A 19046-nucleotide genomic window follows, 5' to 3' on the forward strand; every position below is an offset into this window, starting at 1 on the left:
TTTAAAAGTATGCTAAACTGACCACCATGATTTGTATTAATTATATGGCTGAAAGCAAAAGCTGAACATTTCACCTGGCCACTCCTATATGAAGATTCAAATCAGTAAGAATCCATGCAGACAGTAATATACAACCCTGTATCCCAAATTTCAAAGGAAGAATTTCCTTTGCTATCTACTCAACAGACACAATTGGATAATCTGGGGAGGAGGGACTGATCATGGTCACTCATGCTCTTGTGCCCTCCAAATTGGACTATTGCAAAGAGTTTTACATGGGGCCACCTGTGAAGAGTATTCAGAAGCTTCAACTGGTGCAAAATATGACAGTGTGAACAGTTACTGGTCCCAGTAAGTTGGTACATGTAACATCATTGCTTCATGAGCTGTAGATTTCAATGTGCTTCTGAGTGCAATTGAACATGCTGATTATTACCTTTAGAGCCATTTATGGCTTTGGATTGGGTTACTTACTGGTAACCTATTGGGGTATATCTCTCCAATATCCCCTTTTATCCAATCTGGCAGAAGGAACAATCCAGCAGGAGGGCTCCATGTACCGTTAATTAAGAATTATTGGGTGGTGAGAAGGAGACCCTTTTCTGCCCTGGCATCTGCTCTTTGGAACTTCACCATTCTCATAATTAGATTGGTCTTGTGCCTTTTGGCCTTCATAAGGCCTTGAAAACTTGGTTTTGTGCCAAAGCCTAGGCCCCTGAATGTGGGATGGAGCTTATACCCTGGATGATTGTATGGATAATGCTTGGCTGCCATATGTTTTAGTTTTATTTTCTGTATTGTCTAGTTTATGTATTTTGTTTATTTTATTGTAAGCACCACAGTCACATAAGAGTAAGACGGGTAGCTATATAAATGAAATGATTGGTTGACTGAATGAATGACTCCATTCAGAATATTTTCTTTGTGGTACTGATACTTTATATATTTGCTCAGTTCGCTTAAAAAATTAATAGGTTTGTGGAACTAAGCTGTTTATATTTTAAAAACAGTTACAATTACTTGTAAGTACATTCAAATTAGGGATATCTACTAATTAATATTTCTTATAAATGTATTTCTAAGTCATATTTATTTATTTAGGAGTCTATGGGTAATTTTCCACTGAAAATAAAAGCAAAATAGCAAGTGTTGTCTCAGGTCTGAAAATATTCTTCTCTTACAATATTATTGTAACACTATTCTTGGTTATATATTTTGCATTTACATTGTTGTACTTGTATTTGTTGCTTAGTCCAGTTTGATATCAAATTATTGTACCTATGCAGCAAATGAGCTTTCCTAATAACATGACACCAAATTCAAACATTACTGTTATTCTAGTTGTATCTTATATGTATGTCAGGGAATTTCATGAATTCATGAAGTTGGGGGATTAAAATAATTTTATTTTAATTATTTAATAATTTATTTTATTATATTTTAAATAATATTACATGAATGAGAAATTATAATGTTAATTTCCTCAGAGACTAGAGACATTATAAAAATATGTCTATATTTAAATAATAGTGAAATAGTCATCTGGATTCTGGGCTGTACTTCATGTATTATTTCAGTGTAACGAACTGGACATTTTCAGTTTCATCCCAGATAGATAGATCATAGTGGAATAAGAACTGATAGAGAACAGCACACATATATTCCCATAATCAGCTTTCAATAAATATCCAAATAAAAAAAATACTGTGATAGTTTAATAAATATCAGATATATTGAAAGAAAAATAATATATATATATTCCATTTTGCTCTTCTGATCAAGAATCTAAGTGGACTGAAAAGCCAGCCCACCTTTCCAAGAGCACGTGTTTTTGCTTGTGACTTGATCTCAATTTCTGCATCCTCAGTTTTTTCAGAAGTGGTTTTTTAATGGCTAAGATAACATTACTATTAAGTCAAAGAGTGAACAACTAAATATATTTGGTATCTGTGAATTAGGAAGAACATATTTATTATTTGTTTTCATAATAGTGAAATATAGATGTTCCTGGTAGCTATTCAAGTATGTAGTATTTATTGTTATTATCACAAGCTAAAACAAAGGAGCAAAAATATAAAATGTCTCATTATTTATATTGCATACATAGGTCTGGAGTGAATGTAAGTAATTGGTTACACACCTGTAAGAAAGATTTTATCCTTTCTTTCTTGCACATTATGTCCTCTTGCATGCTAAACATCTTTTAGATTGAGATTAAAAGAAAACCTGCTCAATATGGCGGTATGGAAAAGGGCCAAGTAGCTTTCTGGCAATGTGCTTTGGCAGTATTTATATGTTTTAATAAAAGTGATTCTTTTTTTCTAAATGAATGAAAAGAAAGTCTGCACAATATTATGTTTTATAACCACAACTGAGGTAACTCAGTTGAGCTTGCATTTATTGTTATAAGAGTTCTTTGAAGCTGAGAGCTATGGTCATAGTCAGGATTCTTGGCTTTTTTTTTTTTTACACAAAATAAGTTTTGACATTTTTAGCTTACACACAATTTTTCAAACATAAATACAAAATATCTGAAGCACTGAAATTTCTGTGGACTTTGAAGTTAGGATATGTTCAATATTTTCATCAAAATAGTTCACAACTTGGTTAAAATCTGTACATCAAACCTATGAATGGTTCATTCTCTTTAAGAATTGATTTGAAGTACAAGGCTAATACCCTGAAAACATTCAATCTACTCTTATGTAAAGGGTTAGCTGCAATCATCCAGCCACATAAACCTAGTTTATATCTGACATTTATATATATTTATATAAAGGCAACAAAATCTTTAAAATTGCAAACAAATATAAATTTCTATGGCACTTTCTCTCATGAGTTAAATTCCATTAAAAGTAGTACAGCTATCTTATGCAGAGTCTGTGACTAAGAGGGTATCATAATATTTGATAAATAATTTCAATTTCTTCAGCAATAAAATAAATTACAGTATTTATATTGGTTGACTTGCTTAACTGAGACCATGGTACTGATGTTGCCCAGGACTACAGACTAAAACTATTGAATCAAAATGAAAATAGACAGTCAACAGAAGTAGACCAAACTACTTCCATTAATTATTCTTAAATTGCCAAAAAACCAAGGTCAAATGTAAAGTTTTGGTCACAGATTTATTAGAATCCACATGCCTTTTTGCCCCTCTAGATAACTGTTGTTGTTTTATGCTTTGCTATCATCTTCTTTTGACTGGATGATATCATTGGATACTTTGATCTCTATAGTATCTGAACTTAAAACTTCTTTTCCATTTTCTTCCTTTAATGGTAATTTCCTAAGATAAATATAAAACAAAAGGCATTACAGTTAGAAACTAGTGTTGATAGAGAATGCATATTTCATTTGGCAACATATTTTTTATTGATTACACTGCTCCACTTGTCACATACTGTATATTCCCTGTATATATTCAATATTAGATCAGGCTCTTTATTTTCTAATATCTACAGATAGTTAAAAATATACTTTTAGGCCAAGATCTGTACCTTATGCATCTTTTATTAACTTCAGATTAAGTTTTGACCTTGTCCTTAGACACAAATTATAGTATAAATCTAAGAACTCTGGCAGAGTTAGTCAGCTGTTTATCCTAAACTCAGTGAGAACTCTAGTGTAAAACTCTAGTGCACTAGAGGGAATATTACACTAAGCAAAAGAGTTTGTTGGAAAAGAGTTAGCCAATTCTCTGGTGGCCAATCTAGTTTATCATCTCTCAGAATTGAAGGATGGATACTTTTAAATCCTCCTATATGCATATAATGCTCTGTTGTCATCTTAGACCCCAAATGCTTTTAAAAAAAACTTTATGAACTTTAATTGTATAATTTAGTAACTATATAATTTGTATAATTTAATTATGCAAAACTCAAGGTACTAATATTTGCTAATCTCCCTAGTATTCATTCTTGGCAACTGAATAAGAATGTGATTGAACAAATATGCTTGTATATATTGAACAAATATGTTTATATATTTTCTAGGCAGAATCTTGTCCTCTCTTTTCTCAATATATTCATTATATAATTATGTATATTCAAATAAATATACTTGAGTCAAAGCTTTACTATGATAAAACAAAGTTACAAAAATTAAACAAACCTATTCAATTGTTCCATCCAAAATTAATACCACTTTTGTCCTTCCCTTCCATCCAGACTTGAAGGTGTATTCCATGCCTATTATTTACACTTTCATAACTATTAACAATTGCTAATTATGTGAATGGTCTTACATAAATAAATGTACTTTATTTAGAAAGTGCACATTTAACCCTATTTACAGACATGCATCTTTGTTGTTTATATAATAATAATAATAATATTTTTTTAAAAAAAAAACCTTCTAGATTATGGCATTCAAATATGATATAATGCAGTTTTATATGACTTAAAATAACTCTTTTCTAATAGATTAAACCAGTGACATATATTTATAGATTATATTTAAAGTTTACAACATGGATTTCAAATTGATTTGACACTTAGTGATAGATTAAAATGAAATACATTAATTTGAGTCTTGTCACCCTATTAGTAACCACGAGTTAATTTAATAGATACAGGGCCTTTGAGAAATGGTTATATATTATTTGAAATCTGTAGATCTAAAACCTTTTTTTTTTAACCTAAAGGCAAGGCCACACTGAAACTTCATTAATCCTAAATGTAAAATTACTAAATAATATCAAAATACATACTCTGGTTCTGTTAATGGTGTTGTTTCATTGGGCTCATTTACTGGGCTTCCATCTTCGTGACTGGTAATTCTTTCATCCTCTGTTCTCATTTCAACTATTGGTTCTTTTGATCCATCTTTCCTAAGTAAAAATAAAAGTAAAAATACTTTATGCACTATTTTTTAATTTAAAAATGGTGAATATTTATTACCCTATTCCATGTATGCTAAGATATATTTATTAATTCTCCAAATGCCACCAGAATCCTTGCTGATGTATCAAAATATTATTAATCATACAAATTAATCAGATACTAAAATTTCCAGAAGGGATATTTCAGAATATGCAGAAGAGTAAATACAATGCATTTTTTATATGAAAAGCTATGTCCCTTTTTCCACTTTTTTCCACAAATCTGGAAAAAAAATAAGTTAACTGCTTTCATCAGTCCTATGAAAGTCATGGCTATTTTAATCAATTTGCACATTAAAGCAATACTTTTCCAGGCTTAAGTAGTAGCCTAAGAGAAGAAACAGCTATTACCTCCAAGCAATCTTTTCAAAGTTATATTAACATGTACATATTTTTGTCTTTGCATCACTTTTATATCTTGTCCAACTGAAAAGATATTGGATGAGTTAAAAGAAGTTAAAATTATAGTATCAACAATAGAAATAAATCAAATATCTATATTATCTATTTTTTAATCTATATTATTTGTAATAATAAAACAACCTTTCCATGAGATGAATTTTAGTAAAAAATAGCTGTATTAAAGAGGCCTATCATTTATCACTATATTGTCAATCATCATCTTCAAACAAATCAACTCAGAGTTCTTACTCGAGGTACAAATGACTAAGCTCATATTATCAGACTTCGGGCACATGGTGTGACAACAAAACTCCCTGGAGAAAGCTCTAAAGGAGGAGGGAAAAAGAAGAGTACGATCAACAGCCAAAATAGATAAACTCAGTTATACTGGTGATGGGTATACTGTTGGAAGACCTAAGGACCATATTATGGACAAATCATCAGAGTTGTCATTAAGAGTCAACACTGACTTGATGACACATTTTCAATCACCCAATCTATTAAATAAAGCTGAACTTAACTATCATGAAAGGCAACTGAGGAAACAGCTTTATGGAGTTCTGGAGAAAAAGAGCTCTAAAGTGTGCAAAAGAAAAATCTATTATATCATGTCTGTTTGCTTCATTTCAGATAGAGAAAAGACTTTCAATAGCTTTCTTGAGATGTTCTCCCTGGATTCAGTTCTGGAAAAAGTGATATTTGATGAGATTCATTCTTATATCATTTTACGCTTTATACTCTAGATCATTGCCAGCATCTGAATTGGCTAAAAGCTTATTGGTAAACAATACAATGACTTTAGGTGAGGTATTCCTGTAGCTTGCAGTGATGAAATTGTTCTACTAGACCAGTTATTCATTCTGCATATCTTCAAAGACTGCCCTATAGAACACATTGCATCAATCCAGCTGAGTGATACTCAGTTTATAAATTACCAAATCAGTAATTAACTGTGACAAAACATTTTACTATTATTCCAGGCTTTGTTTCTACTTTGTCCAAAGCCTATTTCAAGCACACAGGTTGAAATAAATATTAAGACTGAATATTAATATACTTTGTGCTATATTTATTTTAAAAATACAGATTGTTCGGCATAACAATAAGTTTCAGAAAAGATTACTTCCTTGTTCGAAATGGAAATAACATACTTATATTGTATATGCCTCCTCGAGTCATTCAACAGTGAAATGGACAACGGATAAATTTAGTAAATAACATAACATAACATAACATAACATAACATAACATAACATAACATAACACAACACAACACAACACAACACAACATAACATAACAATATTTCTATCCTCCTATAATGAAGGACTGGTGTGCTATTGAGCTATGGCTCCTCCTCAAATAAATCAACCTTTTAATAGAATAAATTCATTATGCTATTATAATTTTTTTTTAAAAAAGATAGCAATGCTGTTAAGTAATATAACTTCAAATGTTGATGATTATAAATTAATAATAATAAAAGAAAACTGAAAAGAGACCTTGGTACATCATATTGGGGGGGAAAAAACCCTCTCTATATTGCTTGCAAGCTTTCTATTTGCCTTTGTGGGAGTAGAGAAAACTAATTCAAATGCTGACAATAATAAAAGCAAACAATGTATGCTTCATATCTTTTCCTTCCAGTGTTTTAATATAGTACTTTTAACCAAATTCTATGTCTGAAAAGTTCACAGTTCTTGATATATTCCAAATATTCAGGATATAAACAAGAATATGCACATATGCACATACAACTTCAACATGGAGTATTTGAGCCAGAATTATACTGACAGCCTTCCTGATGTCAACTATGATGAGAAAAGAATATGACAAAGCCAAGCTATATGTTTCAATATTCTAATTTCTGAATGTTTCTCCAACAGTAAAAATATTTTAATTAGGCCTCATTAAACATTCTCTGAAGCACCCAATATATACAAATTTTATTTTTTATTCTTCTATTATATTGTATTTTAAGATCAGAAGGAACTAATTTCTATTAAAAACTGTTTAAAGAAGCAGTTTAATTAATCTTGAACTTCTTATCAAGAAAACATGAATCATAATTAATTATTCTAATCACTATAGATTTCAAAAGTGGCAAAAGCATTTTGTTCAAATAATCCAGAAAACAAATGTTGAGTAGTCTGTCAACAAGTTTAAAGAAAGTTAAGTCCTCCCCACAGATCCCTTTCCCACAATATTAATCTTTAATATATCATATCAAATCAAGACTTTAAAATTTGGAGAAATACAAAGTAAGTCAAGTTCAAGAAGCCATAACAAAATCTTTGTTAGTATCTTCTTCTTTTAAGTTAAAGCAAGAACATCACTTGTCATAAACATTCCTTTCTTTCTAATTTAAAAAAAAAATCCCATAACTTTTGAAGAAGTAGCTATCATGGTCCTAGCATCCAAATTTATCAAATATATATATCTATAATTCGAACTTATAATGAAATCCCTTGTCTTCTTTAAGAAAAACCATAATGTTAGCTTCATCACAAAAGAGAATGATTTCTTTGAAAAGAAATCTCTAAGCCTCTAATAAAATAGGACAGATAATATGAGCTTTTTAAATAACATATGCACTTCTTCTAACAATTGCTGTCAAGCAGGATAGAGATTTTCTCCAGATTTCATAATAGTGACAACTTGTTGAAGGAAAAGATGTAAAGTAAAATTAATAACCAATCACACAATTGTGATCTATGACCTTCCCAGCTGGCTTCCAACAAGCAAAATCAATAGGACAAGTCAGATTCGCTGAATGACTGTGATTCACTTAAGACCACGTGATTCACTTAATGAGTGCAGTAAAAATCCTTGTAAAATCAGCTTTGACATATGATGATTTGCTTAATGATTGCATTGCTTAGCAACCAAAATATTGTCCCACTTCTGGTTGTAAGTTAAGGACTACCCTTACATCATTTGTGTGGGTTTCGTTATGCAGGTGCATACCTAGCATATATAGAACATACATGAAATTATCGGTTGATACAGAATTAAAACTATACAGTTTAGAAGTGATTTGTTTTCCAAACTGATCTGGAATATGTACAAATATATCAGAATAATTGGTCAAATAATATATTGTTTCATTTTGTTAAAGTCTGAAAGCCAGTAACTCACTATATTTTTTTAAAACTTTTATCCAATGTTGTTCATTTGTGCATTTTTTTCCACATCAAGTCTAGTCCTGAACTGTTTAAAGAGTTATCCTACCACAAGATATTTCTACTTCAGTAATCTTTAGCAAATCTGCCAATCAAAAATTTCAACACTTCTTGTTCATTTAGTATTACTACTTACACAAATTCTGCATCCCCACATTTTTAAAATTTTGTTTGTATATAGAAGAAATTTGAATGCCTTGCAAAAAAAGCAGCTGCAGATTTTTTTAAAAAATTAACTAACATTAGCTGGATTCCAACTCTTAAACATTAAATTTTATTAAAGAGAAAATGAGCAAGAAAAAATGGCATATAGCGTATTGATTCATTTCCTCTCTGATCTGGATTGTATCAAAATACCAAGCTTTGGTGCCCAAAATGATAGAAAATATATTCTATAAACATCCCTGCATCATCTACACAATGAATGCTTAAGGCAGAAATCATGGTTCAATGATCTTTTTAAAATTGTGATAATACAAACAAGATTTGAAATATTACTGATACATATCTCAGTATCAACGTATTATGTGCAACTGCAGTCCAGAGAACTCAGATGTCCTACTGTGTACGTTTGTGGAGTTTTGACTGAATAGAATAAAAATACAAATATGATTTTTGTTAAGGTCACATATGAATGATTCTCAAACTGTATGTGTCACAATATTTTATTAGAGCTATAGGTAGTAAACAACATTAAGTAAAAGCTAGAGAACTTTGTTGAATCACAATCCTTAAGGCTCATGGAATACAACAGTTTGTATGCTATTTGCAAGTAACCAGTATATATTATTTTTCTCAAAGTATTGTGACCAATACTCACAAATATGCTGCTTTTCCTTCTTCCAGCTCTTTACTCTTCCCACTGGACCCGCTCTTTTTCCCACAGATCCTTCTAGTGATGCACATTAGCAATCCACACTGCCGTACAAAGAAGCAGCTGACATCAGTCACAACAAGTATTAGCAGAAGAGCAGCTACACCCAGTCCAATGACTGCACCAAGTCCAAGTCCATTAAACAATGTACCTTGAAGTAAATGAAATAGACAATGTCATAAAAGTTAATTTCATGTGTGGCAGAATTCAGGTTAATCCCAGAAGAGGAAGAGATGGGGGAAGGGCTGGGATGGGGGGGGGGGAAACAAAACTTAAAGGAGGAGATGAAAGCATTATCAGGCTTTCAAGATTATGTTACTATAGTCTGAATTAATAAAGTAGACTTTCAGGCATTCCTGGTGAATCTGGTTTTTTTTACATGGATTATCTTTAAAGTGTAACAGATCTTTCTTTCAGCAATATGAATCATGTGACATGCCCCCCTATAGCAGAATCATATTTAACAGAATAACAGAGTTGGAAGGGACCTTGAAGGTCTTCTAGTCCAACCTCTTCTCAGGCAGTAAACCCTATACCATTTCAGACAACCTGTTGTCCAGTATTTGTTGTGTGGAAACCACATTTGCAAAATTGCATATCTATATTAATGTACAAATTGGTTTAGAAAATGTGACATAGACAAGTTTTCATATTATTAAAAGGTGAATCAAATTTCTCTTCAGTCTCTGGCCACTTCTATGTGTAAGAATTAGATTATGATGTCAATCGTAGCGTAGCTTAAATCTACTGAATGTTTTCTTTGAATATGGTTCTCTACAAGGATATTTAAAGAGTTTGTCAAACACCACTGGTATTTTTTACCATTTCTAAAGCAAAGAAATTTGGAAAATATTTACATAGAATGGCTCAAGGCCTTGTCTGACCATCTGTCTATCAGCAATATATCTCTGAGAAAACAAAGTGGAATGAGACCAAATTTGGTGTGGAGGGAAGACTGCAGATGGATCAAGATAATCCAGCTCAGAAAAATAGAAAAAAAATATGTTAAAATATTCCCCTGAATCTATGCTAAGCAGCAGCTTCAAATGCTGCCAACTGTTCCATTCTAGGTTTTCCTCTATACTTTGGGTCACAGGATTCATAGTGGAATATATGTAATATCACTTGTGTTCCGCAGTATATATTGCCTTATAAAAATATCTAGACACAATACAAGGGAGAGCAGAAACATGCTAAAACTGCAACACGTACGTAGCTGCCCTGATTAGACCCCTACATACACAGAGACAATATGTATGTACCAATCTCTAGTACACATATATGCACATACACAAACATGTACACAAACTTGTGAAAATAAAAGGTGGGGAAAAATCCATGCTTTTCCTGCCTTTTTTTTAAATACAACTTTCAGATAGATGAGAGAGAGAGAGGGAGACAGAGAAAAGCAGATATGCTGATAAACCACTTAATTCATCCCACTATATTTTTATTTTCCAAACTTCTATATTTTCAAAGCAATATTTTATTGTTGATGGTGTTAAATGTTACTAGTTTAAAGTAAATTAACTATTTTTATTATTAAAATCCAAATATATTATTTGTATTAATATGAACAATTTTGTGTGTGTTTCACTGTGACTTTTTAGGTTTATTTTTTTTTAAAGTCTAACTTCTTGTAATGAGAATAAAAATTTTTTTACTGTACTTCTTGGACAAAGACTGGAGTAGTCACCTTTAATATGAGCAATTAATGAAAATCTAAATAAAAGTAATGTTTTGCACACACTTACTGCAGCTTTTAAATCAGTGAGCCACTTTTTGTTTTGTGAATTTTTAATTTGATTGATTTTGATTTCTAAGTATCCATTATATGCTTTAAAAGTGAATTAATCATCATAAGTAATGACATGTTAATGCAACAATTTTTGTCACTTCTGTGTCATGTTAAAAAAGTCCAGTAAGATATTTGAACAACTCTGAAGTTTATCCATTCCTATCTTTTTAAGTACAAAATTTAAACTTCAGTTTGAATTGAGAATAATTCTTAATGACTCTGGATGAAGAAGATAATTTTAACTTCTTCTTCCCGTACAACTTTTATATTTCTTGCAAAATTGGTCTGAGGCCTAGAAGCCTCTGTGAAACATGAGAGACAATGGTAGGCAGACTGAAGGGAGGTAAATCAGGTGAGACTTCCAATGCACGGTTGCTACTAAGTAACCTATCTTGGCTATTCACAAAATAGTCCTCCCAGGTCCATATATTCAGTTAATTATTGTTCACACTAATCAATATATTTCATAGCACAAGAAAAACATTGTGTCATGCAATATTGTGTCTGATTGAACAATAAATTAGTTTACATTAAAAAAAGAAGAATCATTTTATAATAATGGCCATCTGTAGCATTTCAAAAAATTCTAAAAGGTTTGGTCTTTTGAAAGAAAAATGATCCTGAATTCAAGATGGTCTTTTAAAAAGTGCTCTTATTATATATGTTATATTTATATCCCACTTTTTTTGCAGGCACAGATTTGTCATCAAAATATTCTGGTGAAGTAAATTAGAGTATGAAGAAAGTGACTGGCCTAAAAATTACCCAATAAGCTTTCCATAGCTGGAGTTCTATTATAATTTGAGTTCCTTAGCTCTTTGTGCAATTTTTTAATCACTCTCTCGTGCTATATCTTTCCATTTTACCACCTGGAATAGGCATTAAATTTTTTTTTTTCAGTAATAACCAACTTTCTACTTAGCAGTCTGGAAATTACAGCTGAGTCCTGAAGATACTCCCTTTTCAATAAATGATGTGCCACATATGTGATTTGTTTTTCTAATTTTATTGAACATTGAAAAAGTATATAAACAAATAACAAGGGAGATTTACAAATATAAATGAATGATCAAAGATTTAGAAATGTCAGGAAAGCTATGGTTTTCCAATAAAACATCATTACTTATAAATAGGCTAAATATAACTATTCACTTCTAAACTAAGAATCAATGTCAAGAATTGTCATTAATACAGTATACAGTAAAAATATAGGCTGTAAAAGTTGATCCATAATGCTAAAAATACTTTTAATATCTTGTGAATTTAAGAATATGCCTAGAGAAACCACATTTTAAATACTATAGTCTACGAATAGTTTCCAGCTCCAGACTTTCATATGAATTGTGTGTCAGATTTGCTTTTGAGATACAGTGTTAATCTAGACTTTGATATGTAATTCCACAGCTAAAGTTGTATGTTAGGTATAATATATATATCTCAAGCAATTACATATGAAATCAGAGCAAATAGAAGACAATCAAATGGAATAATTATAAGTAACAGTTATTTTCTAATAATTGAATACAATTAATTGATAAAAAACAAGGTGTACTGTTGCAGAAATAATGGGCCCTTTATTTGTATATTCTGGGCATTTTCTCTCACACTCAGAAATTATATTCCCACATATTCACATAAAACACATACCATCACCATACATCTTCTATCCAAGCCAGTTTATCAGAAACACTGCAGTTCATCAGAAACAGTTTAAAAAGGGGAGGAGAAATAACCAATCAAGAAAATAAGAAATGGAAGAGAGAAAAAAGGAAAAAAAGAATCATGGTTAGAAGAAAGTACTCTGTGTAGAGACATAGTTATCTTCAAATGTCTGAAGGGCTCTCAAAAGGAATTTTCAGAGTTGTTCCAAAGACACGTCAAGAAACAGTGAGTTCATTAAGGAAGTAGATTATATTTGGATAGCAGGAAAAAATATTAATAATAAGAGCTATTTGACAAACCACAGCTTGAGAATATGATGGAGTCTCCTTTATCAGAGAGGTTGAGAGATGCTTTCTGGCTACTGGTATGATAGTATAGCAGTAGATTCCTGCACTGGATGAATGCTGGATGAGATTTCCAGGAATTCTTCTCTAGGAAAATATGATTCTGTTATTCTAATGAGTAGTTTGGAGGGCCAGGACATAAAAATAGTTGAAGAAACAAATAGATCTATGTTTGGGGTAATACAAATCTTAATTTCAATCAAAATATCTGTGTTCTTATTGAGATAAGTTAATAATTGAACAAAGAAATGATAAAAAAAATTCTATTTGCTCCAACTTGAATGACCTAAATTCATTTTCTCTATATAAATCTTATTGAAGATTTCAATTACAATTAAAACCTAATACAAACTATTTATAGTGAAATAACTGAGAAGAAAATTACAAGGAAAGAAAATGTAACAAAAAGAAAGAAAAACAAAGGGAAAAGGTGAAATAAAAAGAAAAGAAATGTATAAAGAAGTGACTTCCAATCTTCAACCTAAATATAAACACATTTGGTAGCTCTTCATTTTCTGTGAGGGTTGCAAACAGATATATCTTCTTTTCATAACATTATCTACAAGCAAATCTATAAGATGTCAACTTTTTACAGAAAGTTAGAACACTTTAAAAAATAAATAAATTCAGGGTCCAGACAAATTTGGAGTACTGAAAATAACAGTATCAGTTTTCAAAGCCAGTTTTGTGTAGTGGTTAAGGCATCCGGTTAGAAACTGGGAAACTGTGTTCTACTCCAGCTTTATGCATGAAACCATCTGGGTGACCTTGGAACAGTCACTTTTTTCTCAACCATAGAAAGGAGACAATTCTGACATATATGTCTCCCCTGGAAGCTTTTTTTTTTTTTTTTTTAGAAAAGAAATGGTGGTGAGACCAGATTGGTGGATTTTTGGTCAAATAATATCTTTTAATTATGGAGATCCTATTCTCAACTCTAAAGATGAGATGGAATCAGAAGATGTGTTTTCCATTGGTTTACATTTTTACAATCGAAAGAAAGATTTAAACTAGACAAAAAGCGCTATGGATTTCATTTTGTGAAAAATTATTGGAAATCCTACTGTGTGATGGAGATGAACATATTAATACTAAGGTTTATAAATTGTTATTGAAATTGAACTTGGAGAAAGTATGTAATGCATTATATGGTTCAGTGGCTAAAGAACTTTGGATATAATATAATGCTTGAACGAGAGGAGAGTATGTGGACCAAAGATCTAAAATTCACATTAAATTATAATTTAAAAGAAAACATTTATAAGATGATGTACTGTTGGTATCTAACACCACACAAATTGTCAAAAATTGGAACTTTGATGTTATATATGTTAACAGCAGCAAGAATACTTTATGCACAAAAATGGAAGGATACTTTGATTCCCACAATGGGCGAATGGATGCAAAATTTGATGGAGTTGGCTAAATTTGATGGAGAGATGGCTAAAGTGACTGCTTTGATGAAAGAAAAGAACACAATTAATTTTGAAACCAATTTTGGTTTTTGGACTTTGTGCAGTAAAAGCAGTTGGAAGTCAATGCTTTCCTTTTTCTTTTCCCCTTTACACCATACTTTTCTCTCTTCCCCTTTTTCTCCCTTATTTTCCCATTATCTTTATTTTTTCTTTGTATTTCAGTGTTTTATATTTTGATAAACTAACAAAAATATTTGAACTGATAAGCCACTTCTGACATCACACATACATACATGCATATACACATATATACACACTAAACAGCTTTTCATCAGAATATCCTCAATTAATTTTCTAAGCAAACTTTTAATAAAAAAAGATGTCATATATTGTTTTTAATCTTACTCTAACCAAATTCTGGGGCAGCATTTCTTTTTTTGAAAGAGATGTTTTAAAAATGTCAGAAGAAATATTAATTTATTTGCAGAAGGTGGCTTCTCACATGGCATTTCCATAACATTAATAACTTGAAGAGCAATATTTTATTTTATAGCTATCACATTCTACTCACTCTCTTTTTTACAAATACTTCAATATTCATAAGTTCATAACCTATGACTTCAGTCAGTATTGAAGAATTACTTCTACCTCTATTTACAATCCAAAAGGCACATCAGAAAAACTGATTCACAGTTACAAATACATTTTGATATTTTACGTCATTATTATTACTATATATAGACCTGAGATCAAAATGGCAAATACAAACTATTTTTCTACAACATCACTAATAGGTGGTATTTGTCATATAAGTATGTGTGAAGGACATGCATGAGATGCATGGATTCTGGAATGAAATATCTGTCTTTGTCTCTTCCACTATCTCTATCTCTAATTTCTGCTGTCATTTATAACCAAGACTTTCTGATGTTTAATGTTACTGCCTTTAATGATACTGCCTTTCTTAATGTTAGCATAGCATAAGCAACTATCTATGATATCTTATCTATGATATGACTCCTGGAATCTACTAAATGTTTCATAATATCTACGATGGGTATGTTTAATATAATTAATGCCATAATTAATGTGTGCTTTCATATACTGCTTTGTATATAAGCAATATGCAATCCATTATTAGTTTAAAGCTTAACTGAAATACTATTCATAGTCTCTGTAAGCAGTACTTTTTTTGCAAACAAATGAAAAAAAAATTAGCTAGGTTCTTCTGCCTGAATTCTTTGGCTCATTTGATCAACAGTGGTTAATATTTTGTATATTTCTTTAACTGTAAAAACGCTTCATTGATTTTAGAAATTAAAATCATTGGAATCCTATTGGACCTATGTGCAAGTACAAGAGTTTTTGTGATAGTTTTCTTTACGTATACTGATTACTACATGCATTTTAGCTGAACTGTTTATGAATGGTTTATTTAATAGGTTTATTTTGAAGTGTATCCAAGTTTCCCTGTAGTATGTGATCTGTAACTTTACCCTTTACTTAGAATTGTATCATTATTACATGAAAAATAGTTATAAATCAGTCTAAAGCAAACAGTACTTATAATTCTATCTATGGGTCTTTCAGGAACACTGCTGTATTTATTTAGTGAAGGCAGATGCATATTTTAAAACTATAGATGTCAGAGTAGGAAGTGGAAGCAAATAGCAAAGTATGCATGCGACATTGTGAGATAAATCCTGCCCCATGTGCTTGTATGCAACATTATAATACAAGAGAAGAATATAGTATAATAAAGAGAAGAGCATGTATTTTATCAAGACACATATTCCATCATTTTAGCATCCATAGAATATTAAAGACAGAAGTTTGTGAGAAATAATCTGAACAATGTCATGTAAGAGTAATCAGAATAATACTGTGATGAAGAGAACAAAATCACAAATTCCTCAAAAATTGTCACTCATTGTATCACTATTATAAGTAAACGACTTTCAGATAATTAAAAAAATAAACCTTTCATCAGCTTAAAGATAAGTACATTACAACATAGGTCTTTGTGGAAAGCAAATCAATATTTTATGATTTCCACGGCAGTAAACAATACAAGTGTACTACATATAAAAAGTGGATTAATCAATTTTTTTCTTTGGACATGAAGATATTTTTATGCATTTTATTTGGTGGATATAGTGTATATTTTACATTGATAATTGTAACAATTTCCAAATAATGCAAGCACTAATGGGGAGAACAGAAATGTTGGCTGTGTGTGAACATGTAAATCCCAAATCCTCTTTTTGTTGATCAAGTGGAAGCAATCAGTGACCACCCTTGACAGCAGCCAGGATCTATGACTTCATGTTTTGAGGGGTTTTTTTTTCCAGTGGTGGGATTCAAATATGTGAACAACCAGTTCTCTGTGTGGATGCCACTTCCAGAAGTCCATTCTGGGCCTGAGCAACAAAAAAATTAGCTACCGGTTCTGCCGAAGTGGGGCGAACCAGCTGAATCCCACCACTGGGGGTTTTTTTTATGAGAAACTAATATGCTGCAAAGAAAAGAGTCAGTCTTAAGCATAATTATAATTTTTATTGGCAAGAATGTTTGGTGGTCCACATAAATTACAAAAGGATAGACATGTAATATGTAAATAGATATAGATAAGAGCAATAAGAATGAGACGGGGGAAGAGAGAGAGAGTGAAAAAGCAAGAGAGAGATTAGATATAGATGAAAGATAAATGATAGCTATAGCTAAATATAAAATTTTAATTTTTAGTATAAAATATAAAAGGGCCAGTCTGGACTTTTGTTGGGAAATGTATTTCTCTGCTCAGAAAATGATAAGTCAAGATGGTAGTGCATCCAGCATAGGAATGTTGCAACAGTGTTAGTGAAAGTAGCTTGATCCGCTCAGCTTCTACTAAGTAACATTTTATTAGTAACCTTACACTGCTATACAGTTACTTCATCAGACTAGTAATGTCAAGGTATGTTCTCTCTGTCTTTTTAACTTTGTATATTTTATATGGTTTTTATGGTCTCTTTAATTGTAAAACCACACAGAGTCTGTTATACAGTGAAATGGGTGGTGCATAAATAAAATCAACATTCCAAATTATAGTACCTTTTGGCATAAAATTTTAGGAATTTGTGATCTAGGAAGTAGGAGACTTATACTGACTGATCTATGGTTTATGTTTATTGGCTCACAATACCTCATTAAGACACACAACACAATATGAGAAGACGACTAATCTCCCTAAAAGATACAGCTTGGAGTTTTTAATCTTCAGGTAAATGCAATCTTTAATTATCAGTCAATGTTAGGATCGTTTTTGAAATCACAAAAAAGATTGTCTCATTTGATAGGATACATAATATATTATAATAAAACCATATTTTAATATTTTCTTAATTGTATTTTTGGATAAAGCAGGATTGATCTTGATACTTATGATTTTTAAAAAGAATGTTGCAAATTAAATGTAATGTAGATAAAATGTGGAACACTACCAACATGTGGTATCATATTTTTTTTAAAAAAATGTACTGCTAAACAATGTTATATCACATTTATTGATTCCAAATTAAAAAGGTTACATAAAAGAAAAGTAACACCAAGCAAGTATGCAATGAAAAATATGCATAATGTTACATATATTTTGACATTACACTTAGGAAGAGGCTATTACATATACAATTTGCACATCTTTTAAGAAAAATAAGATACATGACAGTAAACATTTGTGATTGTTAATAGCACAGAATGACATGGACAAAAATTAAATGAAAATGTACGGTTCATAAACTACTTTAAATATACATATTCTATATTTGGAGAATTTTGTTCTTAAATAATATTTTAGATATTTGTTGTGATCTGTTGTCTTTCACTCATTCCCTCATTGTTATTCTCACATAGGCTTCTGTTTCAGTGGTAGTTCATACAAGTGAATCTTGGGTTTAAGTTTGAATGTAAGTTTCTTTCTCTTTTTTCTTTGTATAGGTGAGAGGAAAGCGGATGCTGGTGGTCTCATGCTAAAAGAAACCAGCTTCAGACTAAAATTAGCTTTAGGGAACTGACATTATAATCAAAGTTAATTTAATAAATTCAAGACTAAAATGTAACTTAAGTCAGAGTTCCTAAACCTTTCCAGCTTTGAGGACCATTGGAGGGGGAGGAAGGGAAACTTCCTGCACAAATGGCAGGCAAGCATGCACACAGCTCCATTTATATAAGCTACAGGCATGCACTCCCACTGCTCGCGCAAATGGAGCACATGTGCACACGCTCACCCACTGTTTGCCTGCTGTTCATGCAAGTGGGGATATACGCATACATATAGTCGCCCACCGCTCCTGCAGCCCAGTTCTCAATGGTTTACGGCCCAGTAGTGGGCCACAGCCCAGGGCTTGGGGATCCCCAACCTAAATGATCATTTGATTCAGGCCAGTATTTTTGTTTTCAAAAGACTGGAATGCTCTGCAGTCTTGCTTTGGATTAAGACCAAAATAAC

General features: G+C 31.3%; 1 protein-coding gene across 1 annotated transcript in view; it reads right to left on the minus strand.

The window, feature by feature from the left end:
• Nucleotides 1-3174: 3174 nt before the first annotated feature.
• The window catches only part of NCAM2 (neural cell adhesion molecule 2), a gene marked incomplete at its 5' end in the record, with an annotated part of 70897 nt that continues 55025 nt past the window's right edge, over nucleotides 3175-19046 (minus strand). The window contains 3 exons of the mRNA XM_015828268.1: nucleotides 3175-3292; nucleotides 4715-4834; nucleotides 9288-9492. Coding sequence (XP_015683754.1) covers nucleotides 3181-3292; nucleotides 4715-4834; nucleotides 9288-9492 — 437 coding nt within the window. The remainder of the gene's footprint in view (nucleotides 3293-4714; nucleotides 4835-9287; nucleotides 9493-19046) is intronic.

This window comes from Protobothrops mucrosquamatus, unplaced genomic scaffold, assembly GCF_001527695.2.
Source record: "Protobothrops mucrosquamatus isolate PMUCROS unplaced genomic scaffold, P.Mucros_1.0 scaffold4360, whole genome shotgun sequence".
In the NCBI taxonomy this organism is placed as follows: Eukaryota; Metazoa; Chordata; class Lepidosauria; order Squamata; family Viperidae; genus Protobothrops; species Protobothrops mucrosquamatus.